General features: G+C 34.9%; 1 protein-coding gene across 6 annotated transcripts in view; it reads right to left on the bottom strand.

Moving 5' to 3' along the window:
* KDM4C (lysine demethylase 4C) overlaps positions 1–25673 on the bottom strand; it is a 287286-nt gene that overhangs the window by 245350 nt on the left and 16263 nt on the right. For all 6 annotated transcript variants that reach the window (XM_082783468.1, XM_082783469.1, XM_082783470.1 and 3 more), the window contains exons 4-7: positions 21952–22127; positions 19336–19450; positions 11081–11274; positions 1215–1264 (exon numbers count right to left, since the gene is read on the bottom strand). In XM_082783468.1, coding sequence (XP_082639594.1) covers positions 1215–1264; positions 11081–11274; positions 19336–19450; positions 21952–22127 — 535 coding nt within the window. The remainder of the gene's footprint in view (positions 1–1214; positions 1265–11080; positions 11275–19335; positions 19451–21951; positions 22128–25673) is intronic.

The raw sequence follows: 25673 nt of genomic DNA, 5'->3' as shown, positions 1-25673 counted from the left end.
GTGCACAAGAAGCAGGGAGGGGACAGAACCAGGACAACTAACCCAAAGTGGCCAGAGGGACAGTCTGTACCATGTCATACCACACTGAACAGTAACACTGGGGGGTTGGCTGCAAGGGGCTGCTTGGAGACTGGCTGAGCATTGATCAGCAGGTGGTCAGCAATTGCACTGTGCATCACTTGTTTTATATATACAACAGTTTATTTATTTTTATTATTTTTCATTCTTTTTCTGTCCTCTTAAATTGTCTTTACCTCAGCCCACAAGTTTTTACCTTCTTCTGATTCTCTCCCCCTTCCCACTTACTGGGAGTGAGCAAACAGCTGTGTGCCCAGTTAAACCCTGACTCTCAATATCCAGTTATCAGCTTTCAATGGTATTCCTTACATAATATCATTGATAGCAGGCTGTAAAACATGAGCTGTCTGACCAAGAAATATGCCTAATTATTTCTGTATTTATAAAGTAGGCACTCTAAATCTAGAAACAAAAGGAGAGCTGTAGCTTTATTTACAATAAGCTTATGTGCAAGAAGAATTTTCCTTTAAATTAGCCTCATCCTTAGATCTCATCCCCACAATAGTATCTTCTGCTCCTTCTCAAAAGATGCTCCTCACATCTCTGGAGGGCAAAAGCCAGTAAGTGCTTTGGCTAAAGTACCTTATTATGCCTGTTCACTGGCTGCTACCAAGTAAGATTTAGAGTTGGTACATTTTGTCTGAGTCCTCTTTCCCAGAGGTACTAACCAGGTTTCCGTCCTCTACCCTGTCATTAACTTTCATAAACCTTCTGGACACTCAACTATCTTTGACATTTCTTTGAATCAAATTTGGCTAAGATCAGCTACAAATTCAGAAGTTCTTTATGAAAAGCTATGACAAGGGAAAGAAAGCAAGGGCACAGAAAGAGGCAAAGATACTGGCAATGAAAATCTAATGAATAAAAAGGGCAAAATACCAAGTCTCATTTTCATAAACTTAATCAACCTAAAAATGCCAGTACAAAATAAAGTACTAAGAAAAAGGCTTTGTTTCTTTAAAATTCCTCAGAGTACTAAAAAGTGTTCCTGGTTTGTAAACTTACTACTGACAGATAAAAGTCACACAATATTTAGAAGTAATAAAACACTACAAGTTAGTAGAGAAAAACGTTTGTCATTTTGCTGGAGGTTTGTCCTTCAAATATCCTACATACAGAAATACTGAAAATATTACCTTGAGCTAGTCTTTCAAGTCGCTTCCCATGTTCTGGAGGAATAGCATACCTAAAATTCAGATGAAGAAAATGTTTAAAGACATGATTACTAAACTAAAAATTATTTCACATACAGTAAGTACCCCCAAAACACAGAAAACAAGAAGATTAAAGAATGAAAAATTATGTAGGAAAAATATACTATTTTCTAAGAAAAAAAATAAAGATTAAGTTACTTCAGAGAAAATATTTTAGCATATTTATAGCTTTAATATCATAATACAGTTCATATTTAATACAAACTGTATATTGAACTGTATCACAGAATCACAGAATTTCTAGGTTGGAAGAGACCTCTAGATCATCGAGTCCAACCTCTACCCAACACTAACAATCCCCACTAAACCATATCCCTAAGCTCTCCGTCTAAACGTCTTCTAAAGACTTCCAGGGATGGTGACTCCACCACTTCCCTGGGCAGCCTGTTCCAGCGTCCAACAACCCTTTCGGTAAAGAAAGTATATTGTATATTGAAATGTAGTTCAGTAATTCAGTTCAGAAATTTTATATTCATTATTTAAAATCATGTATATTGACAATGTTTCATGATTGTAACAGGCCAGTTAAAAAGATACATTTTCTAAATGAAACAAAACCACGTAACAGAATAAACCTAATTCATACAGGTTTAGTCTCTGATTTTTACTGTGCTTCACAAGACACAAGAGTTCAACAGAAAAAATATGAGCGTTAGACATCACAATTTTGTCTTACTGCCAATGCTAAGGAGTAAGAGGTTACTTGTCTTTGTAAAACATTACAATTATTTTTTTAACTCTAACAAATACATGCTCTTTAAATTCAGAAACTGTACAGATTGGAAACACTCTGTTCTAACAATAAACTATTTTTAGAAGATTCCATAAGCTATTTGCAACAAATGAGTAAGAACATAAAACAAGAAGAATCTGAGAAAACACAAAAGCTTTACACATTTCACACATTTACTGCACTTAATAGATATACTACACGTATATCTGTGCATTACGCTTTATTTCTGACTTTAACAGCTTTCATTCCAGTTTAATGTTGCAACAACTTCAGATTGATTCTTCCTTATAAAAAAATACGGTTCAGAAAAGGAGAAAATGCATATTGAGCATAGTCCAAACCTGCATTTTCAAAGTGAACATGCAGCTTTTTTCTTTTACTGTATTGTGAACACCTATTTCATTGATCTTCCCTGTCAACTAAGAAGAAACAAGTGACTCACTTTGCACAACAACCCCATATCTTAAGCTCTCCTTTGCACCTCCACACACACACTATTTTACACTATCTCAACTGAAACTGCTGCACGGAAGCAAGACTTTTCCAAAGTCAGTGCTTTAAATAGAACAAGTGTAACAAAGCCCATGCCTACTGACAACCCACTCCAAATGCTATTAAAGAAACTTTCAACTTGACTCTGCTCACTGCTTGCAGTTTTAATCAGAATTTCCTTGTCTTCACAGAATTGATTGTTTATCTCCATTTATACTTCCAACGTATTTATGTCTGTTCTCCACTGCTTAAAACACATGCACCAGTGTATACATAATAATCTAAAAGTACGTTTGTATCTTTCACACACCAGTGGAGACAAATAGCTATGTATAGCATTACATATTCTATTGTATGTCATTAAATACACAACTAAAACCAGAACAGATAGTGTTTATGTCTAAAAAATAATAAAAAAAAATCCAGAGACTTTTCTTTACTTCTTATGTCTCTAATTGGACTGTAATTATTCTTGTATATTGTTCTTCCAAAAGTACGATTTACTGCATTTTTGTGGTAATAGAGAGCTACATGTTTGTTTGTACCTGTAGATTTAAGTACTCATGAATAAAAAAGACAAAGCTTGACAACTGAGGTCTCAACAAGTCTCTTGAAATGATAAAACAGGGCATGTGATTTAACTGGACTACACCTATTTGTTTAATGAATCTAAAACTATCAATCAATAATTCATTAAGAAGGCAACCATGGACATACTAGAATGAGTCCAGAGGGCCACAAGAATGACCAAGGGGCTGGAGCATCTCTCCTATGAAGACAGACTGAGGGAGCTGGGGTTGTTCAGCCTGGAGAAGAGAAGGCTCCAGGGAAAGCAGCTTTCCAGTACCTACAGAAAAGGTGGGGAGTGACTCTTGATCAAAAACTGTAGCAATAGGACTAAGACGAGTTGTTTAAAACTAGAAGAAGGTAGACTTAGATAAGATATTCAGAAGAAATTCTTTACTCTGAGGGTGGTAAGGCACTGGCACAGGCTGCCCAGAGAAGCTGTGGGTGCCCCATCCCTGGAGGTGCTCAAGGCCAGGCTGGATGGGGCTTTGGGCAGCCTGGTCTGGTGCGAGGTGTCCCTGCCCATGGCAGGAGGGTTGGAACTGGGTGATCCTTAAGGTCCCTTCCAACCCAAATCATTCTGTGATTCAACACAAGCTACTGTTTATTAACACTGTCTTTTTTGGGGTAACATGGTAGCATCCACTCCTTGATCCTTCATTTCTTCCCACTGTTGCTACTTTCCCTCTTCTCACAGTTAGAGGATGAGGAAAAGGAGATTGCCTTCATAGTATCATTGGAAGCCTCAATTTCACTCTCCAGGCATGCTTGAGTAATGACTTTCCTTGGTTCCAAATACCATTTATTAGAAAACTGAGACTTATTAAACATATGAACCTGCCTTGGATATCAGTCAAAGTATGGTGACATGAAATCTAACTGGATGCTTCATCTGCTGCACAGAACATTAAACAAAATACTCCCAAGCTCTGCCTCAGATCATTGTCAGTGAAAGAAACATCCCTCTCAGCATCCTTAGCCAGGTCATGTAACACCTTCAACACACTCTCTCATATTGGAGAACACTCCATCACTTTCAATACAGAGGTAAGAACCACTGTCAAGCTGAACTGAAACACGTTCTACAGCATCTCACCGGGTTAAGTGTTACAGACTTACACTGCAGCTTCAAATCAGCTCTTAATAATGGCATTTCACTTTTCCATCATACCCTCCTCTCTCCGAAGAGCACTGAGTACTTAGGGGAAAGAAATACACGTGGAGAAGGAGAGGCTGAAAAAGTACAGAAACTCTCACAGAAAACACCATGCACTCTTCCTGTTACTGATCTCTTCTCTACACCTGCAGCGTTAAAAGCTTTCAGAAAAATATTTTCCCTCCTCTTGTGCACAGCCTCTACTTAGCTACATTTCCAAACAGCCAATAATGTTTGTCTGACTCCTCATATCTTAAGGTCAAGTCCTGTCCTCTTCAGAAGTACATGTAATGGATTTTAAATGCTTTATCACTATGAGGCAAAGAGAAACGCTTTGGATACCAAGCAAAGAAGCAGATAAATGGAAAGAAATAACATTATTTCTGTTAGTGCTAACTAAACTTTAGTCTTATTAGCTCAGGAGGACATATTTGTTAAAAATTTTGAAGAGACAGATTAAAGTTGAGGAGTCACTGTTTGTTGCTTGTTCAGAAAAGGTCTCAAATACATACTAATTCAGCAATTAAAGGGTATTGCCAACAAGAGAACTAACAATTATTAAATCTAAGTCAACAATTTGTATTTCTGAAACATATACGCAGGACACTAATATAATTTCTATTATGTTTTCAAGACTAAATGATTATACAGAATTTCTTAGTGTACTTTAAAGCTAGTAACTTCATTTTTTTATTCTTTTTTTTTTTTTTTTAATAAAAACTCAATCTTATGGAAGATTAATCCACTGTTTATATATGAACAGTGGCAATGTAAGCTCCCTGTCCTATATACCTGAGATCCCCAGGGTAGACAATAACAGGCAACAGCCTAGTACCCATGATCACTCAGTCCTATCTTTAACTTGGGAAATACGGTTGTTAAGATAGTTGACTGTGATATGAACAAACAACATTCTGCAAGCAGGGCTGAAAATAGCAATGCACAGTAATAACTTTGGTTAATATTTGCTTTATACTCAGATGCAAAATGTAAAAAACCTTTAAGGAACTGTTTCCTTCACATCTTCTGTTAGGTGAGAGTGAATTTATTTTTTCTCTCCCTGTACTAATGGAGAGCTACTTCATTACAGTAAAACACAACAGTTTCACCCTGCATGTCAAAGAAAAAGAAAATCAGTGCAGGGAAAAAATATGGATTTTACTCAAGTTCAGTTTTATTAACAATGTATGGATGTTGCACAGAGACACATCCATATAATGATGTAAAATAAAGAAGTGCTTCCTTTTCTTTTATTTTCTTCTACGTCAGAAATGAAATCTTTAGCATAACTCACTTGGAAGATAAGAATGACAAGCATGTGGATCACTTGTGAAATGGATTAACTCAAAGGAAAACACAGATGAAAATTACATACTTCAGAAGAAATAACTAATAGACATTTCAGAAAACACAAGACAAACTAGTATCTCCACAGCATTATTCACTTTTTCAAATTGCCATTTGACAGACTATAGCAAAAACATCAGACAACAGAAAATAATTATACTACATAACAAGCACTTATTGGAAACACAAACTCATTTAAATGAATGGACTACAAATATTTTTAAATAATGCTAGAGTATGATTTACTGTACATTATATACTGTGCATTACCTATCAATAATTTCATGTTTTTTTTTCCATTACTTTCATGTTCTTTTTGCTCTCCTGGTCACAGTATAACCATTTGTTTCTCCTGATAATGAGCTTAGGTCAGAATAAGAAAAAAAAAAAGAAACCTGCTCAGAGCTCTTGGTTATCTAAAAAGGAAATTAAAATGGCTACATTTCTGTACTGATATTAAAATGAGACTGAAAAAAAATTCCAGAACAAATTTTGATCAGAAATGTCACTATATTAGTGCAACTCCAGGGTTTAAAAAAAAAAAAAAAAAAAAAACAGAAAACACAGGAAACAACATTCTATACAATTTGAGATTGCCTATCTGTAATAATGCTGCTGTGCCAGTTTGTAACATTAATATATGAAAATAACATTTCTGAAACATATGCATCATTTTTTTTTTTTTTTTTTTTGCTCTCCCCCCAGTTGATGGCTTAAAAAAAATACAATAAATTCAAATTCACAGGAAGTCTTGATTCCCTGGTCTTAGCACTTACATTTTTACCTACTGACCAGCTAATGGAAATCAAAGAAACTTTCTAGCAGAACACATTGGAATCCAAGATTCCTTATTCACCTACATCACCAGTGATGACTTAGGAAAACTTAAGGAAGATATTTTCAAATCCTCATTCCTGCAGTTCTTAGAGGATTAAACCACAAAATTTCTAATATTCCCCCCCTCTTTTTAGACTTGCCTACTGGCTAGACTGGTCTATTTCCCACTCAACTTGTTCACCATGTGTACTGTTACGAAGCACCTAGTTCCACCCACTCACAGTACGCAGAGCCTAAGCACTGAATTCAGAGTTCTGAGCAGACAAGAAGTTAAGCGTGGTATCACAGCTCATTACTTCAGGACTCCTTGCTAAGTCAGCACCAGGTTTTCATAGAACAGACACCCTATTCAGCTGCAGTTTCTTCTCAATTTATAATAACAAACACACTATTTAAGCAATCCTAGTACTTGATTCATGTTTTTTTTTCCTCGGAATCAACCATGTAGCGTGGTAGATGAGGTGTTGCTACACCAAGGCAGCACGTCATCATAAAATTGGGCAAATTGATCAACTGTAACTTGTGTAAATTCAGGAAAAAAAGACAAAAGAATTGTCCCATTTGAAGCTACCTAGCATTCTTACAAAGATGGGATTGAAACAAAACACTTCCAGCTCAAAGCTACTAAGTCCTTCAACAGTAATGTAACAAATATTTACACATTTTTAAGACCAATATCTCTATATGATCAGGGAAGAAATAATTGTCTGTTTTGTTATTCAACTCTCTGAAAAGTTTTCTTGGACTCTGAGAAAAGTCTTTAAGCAGCCAGAAAACATGCTACAGAGCAATCTGAATTTCTGTAACACCACAGTAGTTGTAAATCACCTAAACTATGTTAATAAAATTAAATAAATGCAATTATATGCAATTAAAATGTCATTACATTACGAATGTTGATTGTTAATATTCTATCGTAAATCATTATTACTTTCTAAATATTAATTGAATCCAAGCAATTATTTAGCATTCCAGTTTCCCTGTTACATTCAGTTAAAAATGCCTTGTTTTTAAGACAGTAATATGAGAATATTTATTCAAAAAAATGAAGTGTAATGTTACACTACACTTCATTCATGTTACACATAACTGCACTTCCTGAAGCAAAATTTAACATATTATATTAAAAAACATCCTGCATAATCTACTATTGTAGCTAAAAACAAATACAGTGATGCTATCTTCTGTCTGTATAAGAATTAAACCTTTCAGTTTTTCCTTCATTTCCTGTATACACTCAATGTATATACATATCCAAGATACATAACCATCTAATCCTTCTTTAATTAAGCAAAATGGCATGGCTACATTGGTTATGACCAATATACACTTAAGTTGCATTTTAAAATAAAAAAAATCAGAAGCCAACATGCAGTTTTAAGCTGTATTGCTGCAGAACTTCAAGTTTTCAGTCTGACACGCACGAACTATTAAAACCTTAAGCATTCTGCATCCATCAACATATACTCTGTTTCTAGAAGAAGCTTCTATCTCCAGCTTTGTTCCACGATGAAAATCCTGGCTTAAGGATATGTTCAGGACATAAATTAAAATTTAAGTCCTCACCCGGGGAAACTGTGTTAGGAAGAGGAAAAAGGACAGTTTGTCTTTATTGGCTGCAAAGAATGCCAAAACTCACAAATACCTGTACTTGTTCTATGAATTGCACAGCTGGCACTGTATGACAAGCAAGGATATTCTGGTACAATGAGTCACACATTTTTAATTTAGCCTGTTTTCACAGAAAGTGAATTTTACTTTCATACATCAAAAAGCAGTGGAGCTAAATGGTACTATAGACAAGAACACAAAGATCTCTGAAATATAAGTTGTTTCTATTTTTTCCAAGGAACCCTTATCATTCTCAAGATAGAAAAGTAAGGTTGTAATAGCCTCTTAGAACAATGGCTACAAGATGACAAGCCCCTAGTTTCAAAGAACAGAAAATAAGGCCTATATTTGTCATAAAAAAAAATAAAAATATATTGGGTTAGCTAGCAAAACATTTCCTGTGAGTCCGTACTGCATGGATCAGCACAAAATTCTATAAACTGTCAGTCATACACTGACTTCCACACTTGACTTGTATCCCTCTGATGTCCACGACAGAAGGAAGAAAAAAAAGACACTGAATAAAATTTTATTTGCCCACAATAGTGATAAGGTGAAACAGCCTGTGAAGTTAAACCAAAACAGATGCTTTTTTGCACTGCAAACCATTTAAAGTTATTAATAATTTAACAACCTCAACATTTTCATAAAGCTAAAAGAAATTCAAAGCTATGTATGAATATAAAAATAAGTAAGACCTCTCACTAGACCTCTCTTTTCCCCTTATACTGTTCCATTTCAAGGCCTATAGATTTCATTAAGTCCTTTCTTCTCCAATTATTTTCTGTCCTTGACACCTTTTTGCAAGCAAAAAGTAATTTGTAAAGCAAGCATATGAGTTGCAAAACTATATACGTACATAGACACGAAAACAACCATAATCGTGATTTTGCAAAGTTATCTGACATGTTTTCTTGTTTCAGATGAGGCAGTCAATGGAGTAATCAGTATGAGTAACATAAACCTATAAACTTGCATACCTCTTGGTGGTGAAAGTGCACAGAGAATACGAAGAAATGAAGTTTTATCTACACCTAACTATTGGAGAAAGCTCCAAATCCATAGACATCACCAAAGTCAGATTTAGCTACTGCCTGCACATTCTCATCTGGGCTTTCAGGTGGAAGTGGGTCTCTTCTCACAATTCGGAGAAAACACACTACTTACCATGCTTCATAAGAAAATATTTGTTGGTTCTCCATAAGACCACCGCGGCTGTCTTGAAGAACTACATGTATAACTAGTAAAGTTAAAACCATGTGTTACTACCATACATGCCAGGGTATTTGGTTTCACTAAGGAAGCACTTGTCGACTCAGCTTAGATTTTAAAAGAACATTGAAGATCTTTGCTGTCTGTATCCTAACCTACAACTCCTCCTCCATGTTTCTGAAGTAAAATATCATGTTAACACATGGCATATTTTGCTGATGCAGCATTGGCATAAACTATTGTGCCATTCCTCCAGTAAACCCCCCAACAGCCATACCACAATAAATAAATCTTTAACTGATTAAATTTAAAGTTTTCACTCAACTTTTTTTTTTTGGTGCTACACTTTGTAATAATACGAGCCAATTTGGTTCAGAAAAGGAAGTTAGTATCTACTACTATTTCTTCAGAAGTATAAACGAGTATCTGTAAACTAGAAAAGCAGTTACCATATTTTCAACTCACACCTTCTTCAAAATAGTGGAAGACAGCAAAGTTTTCTTAGTTCCTAATGAGTTTAAATACTTTAAGATGTAACAAAAGGTCCTGACTACTTGGAATTTTACAATGTGCAGTAAGGTTTTCTGTAAATAGTATTTTTATAGTTCTGAAGAACCTAAAACAATTTTTTATGCAATCATACTGATTTAGTAAAAGTTGTCTTTTCATCTTAGAACATATTGGAATTACCCATCTTTTCATCCATTTTTAACACAGCTCTAATTCTTCTGGCTGGGAAGACTTAGTATGCCCAAATCTATCAAAATAGCAATTTCCAACAAAAATATATCTATAATTAAACAACGCAAAACACAGACGCGCATTACTCCAATATGTGTTGTTTACCTACTCTGTCTAAACACAAGAGACCCACTGTACAAGAAAAGCAGATAAAGATGCAGAAGTGGCCTAAGAACCAGCAGCTGACCAGTTTACCACCTTCTGTACTATGATCAGAATGGCAATATTTTCTAATTTACAGTTTAAATAAGTAGTATTTTTTTTAACGATATGAAAGCAACAAATAACATCATAAGGAAATACCAGCTACAAAATTTTCCATCTAGTTTGGATGATTAGAAACTGACAGAATCCAGTTGAGCAGAGTGCATCTTCTGTGTATCTTTCTAATGACTTTATGTTCTTTGTACAGGTATTTTGAGCAGAGAAAAAAAAAACTTACTATCTGTAGGAAGACATTTCTCTTGCATGCTTTAATATATATGTGTACCATTATCTACACGTGCAGTATCTGACTGATGGAGAGGTAACAAAGCAAAAGGCTGTTCAATTAAAAATCTATTATGATGTGGAAAGGATAGCAGAAGCTTCCAATATAGAAAGTAACTTCAATGCTGAATCTCCTCTGCTACCGGACCCATGTAACAGTAGAGAATGCAACCCTGATGCAAAAAAAAAAAGCAATTAAATGCATGTTTAATCGAAAAACCTGTAAGTATTCCCAAAGGACAAGTCATGTGTCTACGTAAACTGAACCACAGAAACTGATTTCAAAGAGGCCTTACAAGAGTTCTCTCAAATAGTCTTGGAGTTGCCAACTCTAATTAAGCTTCTCAAATTGAATCATTACAATATTTTTCTGTTGAACTGAAATAAGCCCTATATACTTACTAGCCTTTTCCTTTAAAATACAATACATTACTGCGATGTTCTTTATATCACAGACCTCACGTATTTCATTGCTTTTTCAGCTGAGAATGTTATTTTGGCTTTTGAGTAAAGCTCATCACTGCAAAGCAACTGCACCCCAACTGTTTGGTTTACTCAGCTGAACAAATAGACAAATGATACTTAATAAAAATTTGAACTTGCCATGACTTTGGCTCCCCAAAATGTAGATAATTAATACTGTAGAGATCCATGTCTTCGGTGTGCCATGCGAATGTTGTTTTCCACATGCCAAAATACAGATATGGGGTATTCACACCCTCAATAGAAATTCCACATTCTTCTCCTACAACATCCAATATTGTATTAAGGTGGGCAATATTCCATTCCTCAATACCCTGAAAAAGATAAATAACAAATGTATTAATAAATAAAATAATGCAATTTTATATAATAGTCTTACTCAAAAGACACATGCCTGATCTAGTCCTTCAAAAGATTGTAGATTAACATGAATTTGTAGGCACTTCAACAGACAGATGAAATTTTCACACAAAAAAATTCTTGACTTTAGTAGAATTTAGATCAGGTATCAAATCAGATGTTTGAAGCAGACAACAGGGAGGTACGTATCAGCTTAATACTAAATACGTCAAATAAAATGGATCAAAATACCACACAGAACAGAAATAATAGCCATAAACAAGGATCTCTGGTAAGTAGATAGCTAGATGTCACTAAGTTTCACTGCGCATGTCTATGCTTCTTGCTTCTTACAAAAATAATACTAAATATTATTTAAAATATTTTTATAATGTCATCTTGAAAATGGAGCAAAGGAGGCTCAGGGGCGACCTTATTGCTCTCTATACCTTGAGGTACCTCAAGGGAGGCTGTAGCGAGGTGGGGTTTGGTCTGTTCTCCCACGTGCCTGGTGACAGGACAAGGGGGAATGGGCTTAAGTTGCGCCAGGGGAGTTTTAGGTTGGATCTTAGGAAGAACTTCTTTACTGAAAGGGTTGTTAGGCATTGGAATGGGCTGCCCAGGGAAGTGGTGGAGTCACCATCCCTGGAGGTCTTTAAAAGACGTTTAGATGTAGAGCTTAGGGATATGGTTTAGTGGGGACTGTTAGCGTTAGGTCAGAGGTTGGACTCGATGATCTTGAGGTCTCTTCCAACCTAGAAATTCTGTGATTCTGCGATCTTCCTGTGCAAGTTTACCATTTCTCTGAACAACGTAAAAACTAAAACTATTAGACTTCAGAGCAATTTCTAACCATAATGATATAATGCACAATAGAGCACCACAGAATAAATCTACTGATTTCATGGGATTTCAGCAGTTGTCCTTCCATTTTTTGCCCATAAAATTTGCACATTAAAAGCCATTAATGTAGTTTTTGTGTACTCCAGATTCACAAAGAGCAATTCTAATTTCAGGTAATGCAGTACGTAGAAGTCAGTGCAACCAAGATCAAAACCACAAAACCGAAGAGTTTAGACTTCCCTATAACAGCAATTGCTAGCACCTCCAATGAAGACATTAAAAAGTAGCTCAAGTAGCAGGGAAAACGTGAAATACAATGAAAACTATTATGAACTCAATTCAGGCAAGTTTGTTTATTGGTAAGAAAGACAGCACCAAAACATGTTCTTAAGTATCACCAGCTCTTCAACTCTCATCACCGATACCCTGCACAGTTCTGACAATCTTACTCAAATTTGGGAAATAATTTGATGGTAGACTGCAGTTCTGATGCAGCTGAATAAGACTAAGAAACATGTTGACATTCAACAGTTGTGCAGGTGGTGAAGAAAGCAAGTTAGAGCGAGAAAGAATCAACATTCAATATTCTCAGTTTTCGCTTTCTTGCTTTTTGAGGAAGAAATAATGAAGCATGTTATGTGTTCAGCAACCTGAGTTTATATAAAAGATAGCAACTTCTGTACTAAGTTCAACCATCTCTTTAAGCAACCACTTTTGACTGCCTGCAATGACTATTTCACTTATGAAAAGCTACCCTTAAGGCATCTGGGAATTTTACAAAGGAGCTGTATTTACAGAACGAGTTCATTCTAGAGAGCAAATTTATTTATGTATGTATTTTTAATGAATACTTTAACTTTGATGCACTCATGTGACATAAAAGCACTTGAAAAATACATATAAATGTATTTATGATAAGCAGTATCAAAGAATAAAATTAAACACAAATATGTATCCAAGTAGTAGATGCCAGTAAAATTTGCACCCTTCAAATCTAGAACTCAGTCATCAGCAAGGTATTAGAGCTGTGAAGTACAAAGCTAATGTGATGGAACAATTTTAACTAATTATTCTTCAAATTACTTTACAAATTTGATTTTTAAAATAAAATTTATCTTTGTTCACCAATTGTGCAGTTAGTTTAGAGAAACAAAATAACATGGCAAAATAAGAACAATTACTTAGCTATGGAGGCACAGACATATACAATGTTAGAACACAGTAATAAATACCAGATTAAAAAAAAAAAAAAAATCAACTGTTAATCTAGGCAGTTTCCTCTTTTTCTGCCAAAAGCAGAAAAGAAACAGTGTAAGCAAAGAACATCCTTCCAGCCTCCAGCAATATGCAGACTGAAAGTTTCACCGGAGTTGTTATTCTTCTGCTTAACAGTACCCAGTAGGCTTTTTACCACTTACCCATTCAATTTTCCAGTCACCTTTTTTAATCCATGTAAGCTCTTAGCAGCCATAACATCCTGAAATCTTACTCTTCTCTTACTAAGAACTAAATGATAGTTAAAAGAATAGATTAAGAATGAACTATCTTTTTTTTTCCCCAACACATCTCTTTTTTTTCCATTCCTGTTATTAGTAACAACTAATCACCAAACTACTAGTGGTTTGTCCATGAAACAAAAGCAAATCCTCCCGTGGGTAAGAAGGTTGCTTCAAAATACCAAGCATATACAATCCACAATCTCTATAACCAAGACACAATCTATTTCCGTTTCCTAAAAACTACTCTGGACAAGCTATAGAAGCTTCAGCATATGAGGAAAGTTCACTCAAACTGGCTTATACTCTAAAATCAGAATGATTCATTTTAATTCTTTCTACATACCTGGACCTTCAAAAAAAAAAAAAAAAAAGTTTTATCTTTATGCATAGATCACTGCAAATTACTACAAACTACTATTAAAGATGTTACTTTACCTCAAAGGTATACCTCTTTCTGGTACTCCAAAGAACTAAGTAAAATGTTTATGTGAATTTTTAAGTGAAATATTAACTCAAACTTTTGCAATAGTTACATAACTGTTTGCAGATTTTACAATTTCAATGCTGACTAAAAACATCATATGACCTGTAAAAAAAGTAGTTTAACAAGTTAACACATAACAATACTTCTCAAAATTAAAGTCTACCTTAGCAGCATATTCCTAATAACCATTACTAGATCATCAGTACACATAATCCTTAATCTAAAAGCATACCTAGGAGTTTTTTTAAAAATACAAAAAAAAATAATCTATTCAATGTTTCAAATATTTATTCTGCCATTAGCGTACCATCTGGATATAATTTTACAACAAATTCAAGGAAAATGTAGAGAACATTTCTAATACCCACATGGTAAAGTTTTAAAGAACATCTGTGATAACAGTACCACAGAACCCCACATCAGAAAAAAAAAAAAAAAGCAATAAAAAACAATAAAAATTTTCTCTATTTACTACAACAAAGAAGGTTGAAACATCCTTGCTGGAGCACGTTATACTTACATTGCAATTCTTTAGAGAAATATAGCAGGTAACAGCTTATATAAGAGACCACTAATCCAAACTTTACAAACTGTTTAGGTGACGCAAACTTATTGTAAATTACTGTCAAGAGTTTTTATGGCTCTTTTAACAGCATCTGAAACAGCTTGCAATGGAATATGGAGATAAAAGGGGACAACTCACAAGCAGTTCTCACAAATATCCAAACAGTTTGTAAGGAGATGACCCATCCTTTTCTCAAAGACAAAAAAATACATCTTTCAGTACCCTGGTAAAAAGTGAAATTCACTGTTTTTTTAAACAAACAGTGACAACCTTTTGGCAGACAAAAATAGGCCTCCAAGCAAAATTATATTCTATTCATTTCCCCTTTTCAAAGTAATTATGATACTGACTTAATACCATTCTACACACTTTCCTTAATCAAATCAGCAGTCTTAGGAATTCTATTTCTATGAACATGGTTTCTGTGTACGTATATGCTAATAAACACAATCCTTTTTCACTGTTTAATTTTTCCTTTGATTATCTCATGGATTAATTACAATATTAACCTGGCAAACAATACATCTCTTGTACAACTAGTACTAAAAGCCCCTACAACTGACAATAAAAGCACAAATAAGTTAGTTACGTTAGAGATGCACCTACAACTCCATTTGCCCAAAAAAAAAAAAAAAATCAACTTTTAATCTGCAAAATCAGCTGAACCAGTCACTCTATATTACTAAACAGGTGTGCTCCCCACAGCTTAGGTATGGGAGAAGGCAAGCATGAAAGTAATATCTCATCAGGAAGAATAAAACTAAGGAAAGGAAAAGGGAAGGGAAGAAGTTCTATCTTGCACACAGGAGATGAAAGAACAGTAAGAAAGAGGCATGCCAATGTTTATACATGCTTTTTCCAAACCTTGGCTTTCTCTACTGAACAGCAGATTTCTTTCACAGCACAGTACTCAAATATGTTTTATGATCTGTTAAAAACATCAGATCTGTCAATTTTCTTTGGAACCTGTCTTGAAATCAGGATTTTTTTCCCTCATTGCTAGATCAGTCTTTGTAGAGGTTTTATATAACTTCCCCTACCCGTCCATGCAAAATTTCTAATAAAATACTTTCTAGAGAAAAGACCCAAAGGAAACAAAAAGTTAATTTCAGCTCCTAATATCTCATACAACAAGGAAAGAACTAAATCCACAGCTTCAGTGATTAGCGGTATGATTTAAACAACTGAGAGTGGCACGGAAGTAAATGTCCTGAGGTCAAAGACTGTACAGAAAGAGTACAGGAATCACTCTCCAGATTTATTCACAGTTAAAATTGCAAGATGAGTTAATAAACTCACAATATCAAATACAAAATAACTCTCCTCTTTTTTCTCCGTGATAGGGACAGTACCTTTTTGCCACTGCTTCACAGCTTAGTCATTCACAGTCTAGGCAGGCTCAACTTGGTATTACATTCAGGCTAACTTACAAGCAAGAGAGCTCTCTTGAAATAACATAATAAAAAAATACCACTTCTCAATTAAACTTCCAAACCAGCCATAACCGTTAGCAGTTCATAATCAATTCATGAATCAGTTTAACAACTGGAGCTAGTAAGACTGGTGCTTTATTATTGACTTTATAAACCCTGTCAGAAATGTTAATTTTCACTCAAGTACAGATGACCTTATAGCAACAGAAAGACAGAACTTTGAACATCTAATAATGTTTGTAAGCTTAACAGAAATAATGATCTTTACAACTTACTCATTAGTGCAAATATTTTTCTTGAGTTATTCACATTGCCTTTCTCCTACAAAACACTATAATTAAATGTAAAACCAATCAAAACATCTATAGCATAGAATAATATTACAAGCAATCAACTATCTTAAATTTATTTTCTATAGAGTGTACAGAACACTCATTCTTTCAGGTTCTTTATTCATAAAAAATTCATGTGTTCAAAACTGGGAGATAACCATAAATACATTATAAATAAACTAGAGACTAGAAAAATCCATGTATCTCAAGTGAGAATTTTGAATCATTGATGATAGTTGTCAATTTTCAAAACATGTATTTATAACTTTATTGCTGTTATTTTTTTCCTTCATTATAACAAGTTTTATAACTTCACCCCTTCCAAACTGTTCAGGATCTGTCATCCTCTGATCTAAGAAAATCAAACAAAACAAAATCTATAAACTGCAGCATAATGCTTGCAAGATGCTGGATTCCACAAATCAGAATATTATTTCTTAAATTACCTAAATGGAAAAAATAAGGCCTCATTGTGCTTCAGTTACAGATCTGTCAATATAAAATTGAACATCACCATGTGAAAAAAAAATGTGTAAGTGGTAAACTTTTAAACTGAAAAATAAGATTTGGCAGCACAGCAGCATTTCTCCCTAGTTTTGCTGGCCCAATTATACATCCCACTTTCACTAACCTCCTGGTATTTTCTATCCAGAGTTCTGATATATATTTATCATTCTGTATTAAATGCAATTTCTATAGCACAATGTTTTCTATAAAACACATTCTATAAATAGTAAGCATTTCTTTTTGTTTAGCACGAATAGGCTCTTCTGCCAAATTAACCCTGCCATCCTCTTTCTGCTGTACATTGCCCCAAATGTTAGCTAACTACATTCATCCCTTCTCCCCAAAAAATGACAATCCTGAAAGAAAATGATTGAACGTGTAAAAACAATTTCTAATTCAAAACTGGAAGAAGAAAAAAAAATCTTAGCACTATCATCAAGACATGAAAAAAATATTAGTTGCCCAAGTGCACCATCTGGTGGCCAAAAATTAATTTTGACAAATGAGAAATGTTTCCATCTGGAATCTGCAATTCTCTCATGAACAGACTTATACCAGGGGTTATTCCTCCTTTTCCTCCAGACCCTTACCAGGCTGCACACCCTGACACAGCTTTCACATTAATTGTTCTGCCTGTTCACCCTTTCCTTGATGTTTCACTAACATTTCTCCTTTATTTTTAAATAATTCCTATTTACTCAAAAGCAAAATGCTGTTCTGCTTTGGTTTCGTTTTCTTTAATTCTACCTAGTGCTATTTTATCCCCCACTTCCTGTAACCTTCCATGCTTTCTTTGTCTCTTCTTCCTATGCATCTAACATTTGAGTTAGGATTGCTGAATGCTGCACTTCTCACTTCACCTGTCAGGGTTTTCACCTCCCTACCTCAGCCCCCTAATTGAATGACAGTGCAGTTACATGAGAAATAAAACTCAGACTCTCTCCTTGACCAGTTAGCACTTCAAAATCAAATACTACTGTATTCTATTTTCTTTGGCCATGTTGCTCATTCAACAGTAACCTTAAAATATTAAGTACCAAAGAACACAATCAAAACAAAAGTGTACAACTGTAAAATGCTATCACAAAATGCATTATCTGTCAACATCAAAAAGAAGGGAAGGAAGAAGGAAGGAAGGAAAGGAAAAAAACAGGCAAGCTTGCATTTATTGAAATAAACACTCTTTTCCTGTACCCCAATTTGGTCTCTACAAAAAAACTGTCATCTGCATCTGAAGTGGCTCTTCACTGAAACACCCCAAAGCAGAATCTTGAGTTAATTTTCTTAATCATTTTTATACAGCTACTTTGACACACAATAAAATTTTGATTTGCTGCTGTCACTAAACAAAAGATCACTCGACATTTATTTATATATTTCTTTAAAAAGTAAAAAAAAAAAAAAAAAAAAAAAATTGCCTTAAACTAGCTTGACTGACTGCATTTATCTTTGGACAAAAGAGTCTTTCAGTAATTTGTCTTCTGTGAAGAAATATGAAATATTAGTAGGGCCTCAGACCATCTGCCACAGGGAAATTCTACCTTTTTTTTAAATGATTGGAAAGGGGAGTTACATAGGACATGACAACTGAAGAACTCTACAGAAGACAGGCTCCCCTGGATAAAAGTTAATCCTGTGTTTTGTAAACTTCAAACATTGTTTGAAACACTAATGTTTCCTCTATTCATCTCATTACTTAAATAATCCTATTTATCTAGTTCCTATTGCTGCTTATATAGCCAGTTTGATACCAATGGATCTTCTGTAATTCTGGTAGTAAGATGCGTGTTACGTCCCTTTTTATTCATGGAGATCTTCACAAGTATCCAGTAAAACTCATTTCCTTATGAAGCTCACTTCTTTTGTCTATCTTAATTTAGAAGTATACAGTAATCATAAGCTCATTTCACAGAAACCAGAGACATTCCAAACATGTAGGAAGTACAGCTATCATTTTTCCTCAATGAAATAAATCAAGTCTTTTAATTTTAATTTTAATTTTAAATTTTAAAGTACTTTTAATTTTAAAGTTATTTAAAATATTACTAAATTTTCACACAGGTACACAGTATGGGATGCATACTGAAATGTTAATAAATATATTAACAGGAAAGCATCTCAAAGCCCTGGAGAGTTTCAAGTGACAAAAGGGCAGTCTTATGACCAGGAAGAATATCAAAATCCTACTGTCTAAGGATAGAAGTGTCTTTGCAGATGTACAGTTAATTTCAACCTTGCTTGGAGTCTTTGAAGTAAGTAACATAAAGATTCCAACAAGACAGATTCTCAGCCACAAAACAGGAATGTATCCTCTAAGTATACTACCCGTTAAGAGGGGGCTAGAAGAGAAACTTCATAAAAAGCTATGCATACTTCATCATAAATGCTTCCATTGATATCTGCTCCATAAATTGGTGCCACAAAAGTCAAGTTCTTCCAGTATTTACGCTCCAGGTCTTCATAAGCTATGTGTCTTGGGGTGCAGTATCTGCAGAAGAAGAGGTAAGGCAAATGTTCAGCATAGTCTTTCAACAACCTCCTTCACGATGGACTATGCTTTTTTGATCCTACAAGCTGAATTCTAAGAGATCATTATTTCAAATCCCCTTAAAGAGAGCGACTACTACTCGAATTCCTCGTTTCATAGTTTACCACAGAATGTAACTTCCTTACATGGCAGCTGCAGTCATTGAAGTTATACACCTACCCACACAGTATTTTCTTCAATCTCCAGCAGCTAAACAGAACATGTCCTGATTGCCATCAGGCTGAGACCCTTCTTTTGGTTTATCTTCAGCAAAAAACACATATGGAAGAGCCACTTCTCTGACAATTGACAAGTATTTGCTATTTTTCTGCCTCAATACTAGCTCTCCAAAGTCAGAGGCAGGGCCTGCACAAGTTCCCCTGAAATAATTCTAATGTACTACTTCATCCAAGCAGCAGCTGTGCCAGACAAAAACAGTACTTTGCTCTCTTCCTCCTCCCCTGGGAAAAGCTTTTAAGAGAAGGAATATTTCAAACAGTGGTACCAAAACTTCTCTCGTGCAATGAAAACAAGATATTTAAGAAAGCAAATAGAACTAGTTAACAGAACACATCTTGAAGTATTCTCAGCAACAGAGTTGCTGTTGCAATCATTTCTCATGATATAGCTCCAGAAATCAGCCAGTATTTCTGACTGGATCTGAGTGAAATGGATACATGAACTAAGCTTAACAAGTATCTCAATTATGGAATGCAGGTATGCCCATATTTCCCAGAAAACACAGTGGAGAAGCACCTTGGTTAAGTGGTGAATTGAGAATGCCTAAACAAATAAAAGATGCAATGCATTAGACTGGGCACACACAATTGTTTTAAATAAAATGTTTATTTTCATTCAGATGCTCATAGCTCTTCCCTCTTTCCTAAAAGAAAGGGATGACATCACAATTCTCAGGAAAAGCAGCTGTCCATAACAGAGAAGCTTTCTTTATTAAGGAACAGAAGTCTTTTTATAGGAGAATAGGGTCTCCTGGCTGCTTAACAGTTTAAGAAAAATAGCCTGTATTAGGAGATAAGAGGTTATATGACATTTTCTCAAGAGCAGTTACAAATATTCAGAAAAAGACACACAGCTAGTAATACAGGTCTTCCCAAATGTTCTTAATTTTAATTATGAAGTCATAAACTGCTTTCAGTAAAACAAGTACGAAAACTGAAATCAGATATGCTTCCAAAATATATTGAATGATAAGAAATAAAATAAACATAACTAACATCATGATACATAAGTAGTCTTCACAGGTATTATGCATTCTCAAACCTATTTCAAGAAATTTGTGTTTCTCATTTTATCATAGGCTAATCTAATGTATATATATACGAATATATAACATAGGAATAATTTTCTTCACATACTACAGAGGTTTTGTACTTCATTCTTTCCTCTAACAGTTAATGAACAAATAATTCGTAGAACTACAAAACACATTTCCATTCCTACTTATCAGTAAAAGAAAACTCCAAATGTGATAGCATCAGTTTTTCACAAGAAATATGTGGAAAAAACATACTGATTCTTTTTTTAATTCAAAACGGAGATCAGTTTTGCACTTTTACAAAGGTATGGATATTATGGAACATCTGCTGAGAAGCCTCTTTAAGAGCTCTTCATCCACCCATTTTTCCTGATCTTGGTTTCTCTCCATATCTTTTAACTTCTTAAGTTAACTTGTAAGAGAAATTTTCCTTCAAACCAGTCCAGTGTTATATTGCTTTCTCTAATTCATTACGTTCAAATACATTTTGTCTCTAAGACTCTTTGAGTCACCATACAGAAACCACTTCCCATCAGGTTACAGGAAGTAATGAGGAAGAATTTATTCTTTTACCTTCCCTCTTGGAATGCCCAACACTTTGAAGCTTTTTAGTATACTGCTGAGCCCTTCATGGTACCCTTTTTTCCTTCCTTAATAGCCATTTTGCCATAAGCAGAACATGGAGGTTCACTATGAGCAGATGCATTCTCTTGCATTAGTAAAAAAAATAAAATTAAATTAAAAAAAAAAATCTGACGTGAGTTTAAAAATACCTTGGGGTGTGGTTTTTTTTTCCAGAATTAAATGCTAGGTCATTCCAGTACCTAGGCCAAATAAGTAAATATTACACATTAATAAAGGTATTAAAAATAAAACTGGGTCTGTATGACCTTCATTATTTCCAATATATGTGTTTGTTGGAACAGACAGAAAAACAGGTAGAGAACAAAAAGAAAACATCATGTCTCAGGTTTTTTAGCCTTCTTGCTACCACAGTACAAGCCACTTTCAACAACAGAAAAATGGAAACTTCACATTGTGGTATTCTTCCACAACTTAAAAGACAGGAAAATATCAAGTGAGTAAATAAATAAAAAACACTAACAGAATATCACTCCTCAAAGAAATCACATCATAGGAACAGATAAACTTTTTTCACTTTAAGTAAGGGCCGCCATATACATACTTGTCACTGTTGGCCAGCTGCTTGAACTCCTTCACTGTCATTGGCTTTTTCTGAATGTTATACTGTGTGAAGAGCCCTGACTGGCCCGTGACCATCTGCTGAATTGGAGCAGGAATTACCAAATCTTCAATATCATCATAATGTTTTCTTGGCTTCCACTCTTTTGGTGGGATAACCTAAAAATTCAAAATAAAAAAAAAAACAAACAAACAAACAAACGTGAATGTCAACAGTTGCCATACCAATTCAAAACATTCTGGAAAATCCAAAGAAATGGTCAAATATGCCTACATGATGAACTTACTGCTTACCAATGCTTCACATAACTAAGTTACCATGTAAATGCTCCTAGATGATACAAAAAGCAATTCAAAATAGCCGTAGCATGACCTTCCTTTCCTCAGTTCACAAGCACCAACTCACTAATCCACAGCAACTCAATCGTGAAGCTGTGCAGACATACACATACATAATTTTAACAGTCAGAAAGCCTTATAATGCACAAGGATTGCGTGCTCTGATACAAAATTGTTATCCTCAGTATAAAAAAATAGATTCATACACACTTGACAGTCCTTTGCCCAAAAGTTGTTTGGTGTATACAGTATGAATAATTTCATTTTTTTACTGAAAATTTTTTAAAATTCCAGCTATTTCAGATAACTGTTGTCTGTGTAACTCACATAAAACTGCAGGGTACAACTCTATTATAGTAGGAGTTTGGACTCATTAAGATATACTGGTTTTATATTAACATAATTTAAAGCTCATAATTAAATATTAAAGCTATGTGCAGATTAACCAATTGTAAAGTTAACACTTATTTTAGATATCAGAGAGCTGTCCAAAGTCTACAAAAACTCCTCAGTAGCTATTAGTGTTACAATTAGAGCCATTAGAAATTTCAAAGGAGCCTGTAGTCACAGAAGCACTCTTTAACAGCCTGTGTAATTTTTAATGTTCTGTTTAAGTATAATCTGAAAACAAAACAAAACAAAAATCTCTAAATTTGAAATCACAAGTTTTAAAACAAATCGGGAGGGGCTTTTGTTGTTTTTGTTTACTTTTTTTTTGTTTGTTTGTGACTTACTTTAATTTTACTTGCCAAAAAGGCTGAATGATGTATACTTTGCTCCGCTTGTCATTAGAGATTGTAATGACATCAATCACAAAAAGTAAAAACCCTAAAAAAGATTAAAAATAATTAAAAAATCACCTAGATCCTGAGATCATTTGCTACCTTTTGAAAACAAATAGACGTGTGCAGATTATAAGGCACATGTACCCAACAGTCTATCCCTCAAAGAAACCCTGTCAACACCAATATGCACTGGTAGCAAGTACATACTAAAGTAGATACACCAAGCTAAAGAAAAATTATCAGGTAGTAATGTACTTCCATACCTAACATTTTTACTTTAAACAAACTTTTTCTTTATCCAGTTTTCACATGGATGGAAATCCTTGTTTTCCTTCTCAACTACCATATGACTTTACCTGTACAGAGACTCAAGAGCTTGTTTCAATGTTTTTGGCTTTTAGAGAAAAAGTAAGGGTGTCATCTTGTGATTTCTACTTATTTCTTTCACACAAATCTTAAGTTATACTCCCATCAGCAAAATACAGAATGTTAGTTTGGAAGCAAAGTACTCATGCATTCAGAATATATGCATATAAATCAAATATGTGCACAGAGATTTCCATTTTCATGATTATTAAGCATGAACTTGTACGTTTGGCTCAACTAGATGAATACTGAAAAGCAAAATTTGCATCATCTTATTTAATTCAAGGTCAGTGTGTTTTAAGAAATAAAAACATTTTTGTGAATACTGGTTCAAAATATCCACTTTCAGCTGGAATACATTTATTACTGTTGTAGTTAGAGTAGTCATTAGAATTGTGTGAGCACTGATATGCTAAACATCATTTTAAATGAAAATAGAGTCTCCAACACAAAGAGTTTACATTTTCTAACAAAGGTCATGGCCAGAAGTAGAAATATTAAAAGCATCGTGTCCAAAATGACACACAGTCACAGTCAGTATCAAGGTTGAAAATAATGACTAAGTCTCTGTTTTTTGTTTTTTTTTTTTTGTTTTTTTTTTTTACCACTGATCCATCCTAACAAAGCCTCTCCACACTCCTTTTAAAAAGAATACCCTCTTTGAAGTCAGGCAAGTTAGGTTTATGACATGGAGGCAACCTATATCAAAGTCATTAACCAATTAGTTCAATACTCAAATATAAAAAGGAAAAACTAAGGCAATACTCAAATATAAAAAGGAGAAACTAAGGCAAGGCTTTCTCAATTTATATACATACATACAGCAAACAGCCTAGGCATAATAACACTACGTTGCATTACTCAATGTGTTAAGTATTCATATTTATATAAGGGATGTCATAGTTAACAAGTACCACTCAGTCTCCTCCATGAAAGCTGCACATTTGTAGAAATTAGGTTATTTCGGAGTGCTACTAATGCATAAAATTTCTGTTAAATCCTCTTTCATATATTGGTAATCTGACCTACATTCAATTATGAATGGCACTGGCTACTATGTCCCAGTAGCTAGTTTCATCCAAAATTTTCTTAAAAAGTTTTTTTTGCTTCTGCTAGCCAACACATTTTCAGTGCCGTGTTCCAAAATCACATTTCTACTTGCCAATTTGATTGCAAATTCATTTAACTGTTTCACTCTACGTGAATTCAGTTTCAGGCTCCAAAACACTTCTTTCTCCAGAAAGAGCAACTAACCTATCAGTGTGCCTTGTTCTTCATTTCTATTGCTTTCATTCCTGACTTTCCTTTTTAAGTTCAAAATCCTCTGTAAAAGTAAGACTAAAATATATTATCTATGCCTAGAATTCATTCCAGACTTCCAAAAACCTAATGAAGATTTTTAGCTGATTTGCTCCAGGGATGCCATAGTGCATCATCTACTCTGGGAATGGCTTTAATATTGTTCCTGCAGTGCCTCAATTGTTTATTTCATGCATAGTAATAGGAACTTTACAGAATCACAGAATGGCTCGGGTTGGAAGGGACCCTTAAGGATCACCCAGTTCCAACCCCCCTGCCATGAGCAGGGACACCTCCCACCAGACCAGGTTGCCCAAAGCCCCATTCAGCCTGGCCTTGAACACCTCCAGGGATGGGGCATCCGCACCTTCTCTGGACAGCCTGTGCCAGCGCCTCACTACCCTATGAGAGAAGAATTTCTTCCAAACATCTTATGTAAATCTACGCTCTTTTAGTTTAAAATTATTATCCCTTGCCCTATCAGCACACCCCTGATAAAGAGTCCCTCCCCAGCTTTCCCCCTTTAAGTACAGAAAAGCCTCCACAAGATCTCCTCAGAGCTTTTTCTTCTCCAGGCTGAACAATCCCAGCTCACTCAGCCAGAATTCACTGGTCTCTGATTGTCTTTGTGGGCCTCCTCTGGACCAGCCCCAACATGTCCACATCATTCTTACGCTGCAGGCCCCCGAAGAGCTGAACACAGGGCTTCAGGTGCGGTCTAATAAGAGCAATGTGGAGGGGGAGAATCACCTCCCTCGCCCTGCTGCCTATGCTTCTTTTGAAGTATACAATTGGCTTTCTGAGCTGCAAGTGCACATTGCTGGCTCATGGTAAGCTTTTCGTCCATCAGTACCCCCAAGTCCTTCTCCACACAACTGCTCTCGATCACACAGCCTGTACCTGTGCTTGGAACTGC

This window comes from Aythya marila (assembly GCF_965140915.1).
Source record: "Aythya marila genome assembly, chromosome: Z".
Lineage (NCBI taxonomy): Eukaryota > Metazoa > Chordata > Aves > Anseriformes > Anatidae > Aythya > Aythya marila.
Note: the sequence above shows the minus strand (reverse complement) of the source record. Positions and strands in the feature narration are given on the sequence as shown.